Source organism: Porites lutea, chromosome 5 (genome assembly GCF_958299795.1).
Source record: "Porites lutea chromosome 5, jaPorLute2.1, whole genome shotgun sequence".
Taxonomy (NCBI): Eukaryota; Metazoa; Cnidaria; class Anthozoa; order Scleractinia; family Poritidae; genus Porites; species Porites lutea.
Genome location: NC_133205.1, coordinates 13,848,807 through 13,852,720, shown reverse-complemented (window position 1 = coordinate 13,852,720; position 3,914 = coordinate 13,848,807). Strand labels below are relative to the sequence as shown.

The 3,914-nt window shown below is 39.2% G+C and overlaps 1 protein-coding gene across 1 annotated transcript; it reads right to left on the bottom strand.

Moving 5' to 3' along the window:
* Positions 1–379: 379 nt before the first annotated feature.
* LOC140938605 (RNA-binding protein MEX3B-like) lies at positions 380–3,173 on the bottom strand. The gene is made up of 2 exons (XM_073388104.1): positions 2,815–3,173; positions 380–2,713 (listed from the first exon to the last, which is right to left on the bottom strand). Exons 1-2 carry the CDS (start codon positions 3,041–3,043, stop codon positions 1,407–1,409), a joined length of 1,536 nt encoding a protein of 511 aa, XP_073244205.1. The 5' UTR covers positions 3,044–3,173; the 3' UTR covers positions 380–1,406.
* Between the last annotated feature and the right edge of the window lie 741 nt (positions 3,174–3,914).

Sequence of the window (3,914 nt, the reverse complement as noted above, 5' to 3'; positions counted from 1 at the left end):
AATCGAGTACTCTTTGGGCCAAGTTGCATCGTGGCAAGCTTAGTTTTATTCATGAAGCTTTCTTCCTTTGTGACGCTTGAAGTTTCAACACACGAGGCGGCGTGTGCATTGAAGAACTTGCAAAACATTTGAAGACACGTTCCGTGTATTTACCCAGCTCATTAAAATTTAAATAAAAAAAGGGTGGAAGGCGAGATATGGTAAACAAAACTGCAAATTTGTACAAAGCGAACAAGCCTGTCTCTCACTTATATTTATTATATTTCGAATACTTTATGCGTTAGCTTCAAAAAAATTTGTATCACCCTGGTTAACTATGTTGGCGCATTATCTCGCCTGCTTATGCAAAGTTTAAAGTATATAAACAATAAATGATAAATTTGTTCTGCTAAAACTTGTCATTCCATTTTTATTAAAACAAATCTAATACAACTACGTGACGATGCAAAAAATCTCTTGAGTTTCCTACCAATACATAAATAACAGTAGTACTTCCTCTATCACACTATTTCCTACATATTTCGAATCTGCGGACTACTAGAGCTCAATTTATCCAAGAAAAGATTATAGACTCGATTTTAATAGCAAAAAATAAAATTTACAATTTATCTCTGTATAATTCCATATAGTATTATGTAGAGTGCCATAAAATAAAAATACTTTAAACTCTCAATTCTTGACCAAGATTTTCTGTGAGCATTTGCCGCTAAATATACAGAACAACTATAATCCTGGTTAACTTCTCTTAGTAATATTAAAATAGTAAATAGAACTATGGTGCAACACAATATTATATAGAAATTATGACTATTTATACAAATATCATATAATTTTAGGGCATAGAATTCCTTAGAAGACTGTATCAAAAAAGTTTTCGATATGACATAAAATAGTTCACTTAAATATACCTATAAGTTTGTGCTGGGCTAAGGAATCTAACCCCTATTCTGTAGCATATATAGCACGTACTTTCAATTACTGATTTCAGATAATTTCGTTTTGACCGTCTATAAACTTAGAAACTAATTTTTGAATATAGGATTTAAGTATGTTGGTTCAAACACGACTAAGCATGTTTCATTTCTTTAGATAATTTTAAACCCAGCAATGTGGTATCTTTACATAACTTAAGTCTCTCGTATGATCTAATCTTAAATTAGCAAAAAATCTAGCTTTACATAACGTTATCACTTAACAAAAGTATAGAATAAAAGAATTCTTCAAAATTTCAACTAAATATACATAGAGACAAACTCTCTCTGAATTAATATTCAAATACACTCCATAGATTACTTCAAAATGTTTATAGCATTGCATGTCATTTCAATTCGGTAGTTTTAAATTCACTGAACTCTGTCATGAAAAGTTCAAGCTAAATAGTTCTATCGCTCGGAGAAGTTCAGTTCCTAAGAAAATATACGAAGGACTTGGTCGATATTCTTTTGGCATACTGGACAAGAATTATTTTCCTCTTTGATGCGATTTGCACACTCCATGCAAAACAAGTTGTGGCCACACGGAACGAGAGCTGCCACAACTTCACTCTCGCAACAAATGACGCAATCCTTCTTTTTCATATCTTTACCGAGCGGACCTAATGTAGTGTTGTTATTATTTGCTTCTTCGGCGCTAAATCCAATCGTACTCACCCCGTTTGAATCGCTCGTGCTTACAAGCGTTCCATTAGAAGTCGTGGCTGGAATAGTGGATGCAGTTGACGTAGTTTGGGTTGTAAAAGGAGTGAATGCAGAAAGCGGAGAAAAGGTTCCAGACAATGGTTCGCTCTTCATTCGCCTTGCTGTTGAATGTGGACTTACTGGCCGTCCAATTGCTGAGCTCATAGCTTGGCTATTTAAACTAGAGCTGCGAGTAAACGGAGCTTGCTCGTTCATCGATCGTGTGGATGGTACGTTTCCCCAAATAGAAGGCGATGGCGGTGCGGGCGCTGGATCAAATCCTGAACCAGTCGAGCTCCCTTCTGATCCAACATCGCGATCCGTCGGAGAGGGAAGATCGTTGAAGAAGAATCCATTCGCTGAAAACGGGCTGTTTATAGGATTAAATCCGCCATCATTAATACTGGAACTCTTGCTACTTGGGTAGCCGTAGAATGAATCAGATCCTGTGCGCTGCGTTAAGCTTAGCGAGCTGTTGCTATCTCTAAACGCAGAGAAACTCGATGACATGCTGGAATATATGGAACCAGGTGCAAAATCGTTGAATGAGCTTTGCAGACCATCACTGATAAACACATCATCGGCAGTATCCATTCGTCCACCGGTCCGTGTAGTTATGTGATTGTTGATTTCCTTTCGCGCACTTTCAACGTTGTCAGGCATTCCCGTAACTTCAAAGACAGGTTCTTTGTCGCGAGACGGAGTTACGATGTACGTGTTGGTTTGTTGCTGGATTCGTTTAATCGTGGCTCCTTTTGGTCCCACAACAAGACCCACAACTCTATAAGGCACTCGAACGTGTATAGTCGTTTGACCTGGTGTTGTAGGGCTTGGTGGTCCTGGAGCAAGTGAATTCAAGCTGTTGTTCTTGCGCTGAGCTCGAATTTGAGAAAAGTGCTCTGCTGCAGAAATGATTTCCCTTTTAGCCAAAGCCACGTCTTCTTTTCTCCCCGTTACTACAAAAACTGGATCTTCACCCCGTACAGGTGTTTTGATGTACGTATTCGTCTTCGCACGCAAAGCCTTGATTTTGCAGCCTGAAAAATGGAAAGAAGCACAAAACACGTCAAATACACGCGGTTTCCACAAGCCAGCCTGCTAATTTGATTTTAACCCAGACAAAGACGTTAAACCTTACCCTGTCTTCCTACTATCTCAGCTACATGCTCAGAACTCGGAACAGGAACGCATTCTGTCATGTTCATACTTTTCTTATTGCGGATATCGTCAAACGCAGTCGAAGTTTGATCGTCGTCATTTGTCAGACCGAGCATGGAGAGCTCGAGCGCGATTTGCAGAGCTCTTTGATCTGCCTCCAATTGCCCGTTTGTAGAACGGTCCATTTCGACAAGAAGTGAGCTCGGCATATGGACTGATTGCTCCGCGAGCCGTTAGCTACTACTCTGTAAGTGCGCCGTGTTCGAAGAGTGTTCGAGGTTCTAAACACCTCTAGATCGTTCTAGGTTTGCTTCAAGTGAAAGCCGGAATAAACGTCATTTGGTTTTGACCTCAAGTCAGGCCATAATGCACCACTCATTAGCAACATCTGCTACACGTGGGACTATTGGTTTGCGTTGATTGGTTCAATTCGTGGGAGGTAAAGCGTCTTGTCAATTTCGACTTTCGCTTGTCAAAAATTTGTCACAGTGTTGATTGGGAGACTTTTTAACACAATCACGCCCCTAAACTTCTCGTTGAATATTGTTTCTTGGTTCACCGTGAACTATGATCACCATAAACACTCCCTAATGTCTACCCCTCGTTTTCTACATAGCTAATCATGCGAATTCTGTGTTTCCGTTGCCATTATGTGTAAATATAAGGCAGTTTTTGTTGTTAGCGAATTATGCAAACTCTTCTCTCCCAATGTTGTCACATTGTATGTAGCACACCCAATATGCAAAATAGGAACGTTTTGTTTACGATCTTGCATTTTTTACATCTGCCTGGTGATGCGAAATATGAAGGAGATAATAATAATAACACACGCAATATGATCTGCAATCTATGATTTTCAGCAACGATGTTTTTGAGGAAGAAGCTTATTTTAGAAGAGAGCTGAAAAACGGACTTTACTTAAGCTTACACTCCTGCAGGTGAAAGAGCTGTCAAGTGCAAACAATAATTTCCTTTAAATTTAGCATATGAATTTCGGACAAGCTAGGCCACCCGCGAGCTTCTTATTTCCAAATGCCTTTTGATCATAAGTTCAGAAATCCACCTGGAGCTTATAGTTTT

What these genes read in the sequence shown, in the direction of transcription:
- LOC140938605 (XM_073388104.1), bottom strand. Translation starts at nt 3,043, where the DNA reads ATGCCGAGCTCACTTCTTGTCGAAATGGACCGTTCTACAAACGGGCAA. An exon ending in TGAGATAGTAGGAAGACAGG is followed by an intron (nt 2,714 to 2,814) that starts GTAAGGTTTAAC and finishes TCCATTTTTCAG; the next exon opens with GCTGCAAAATCAAGGCTTTG.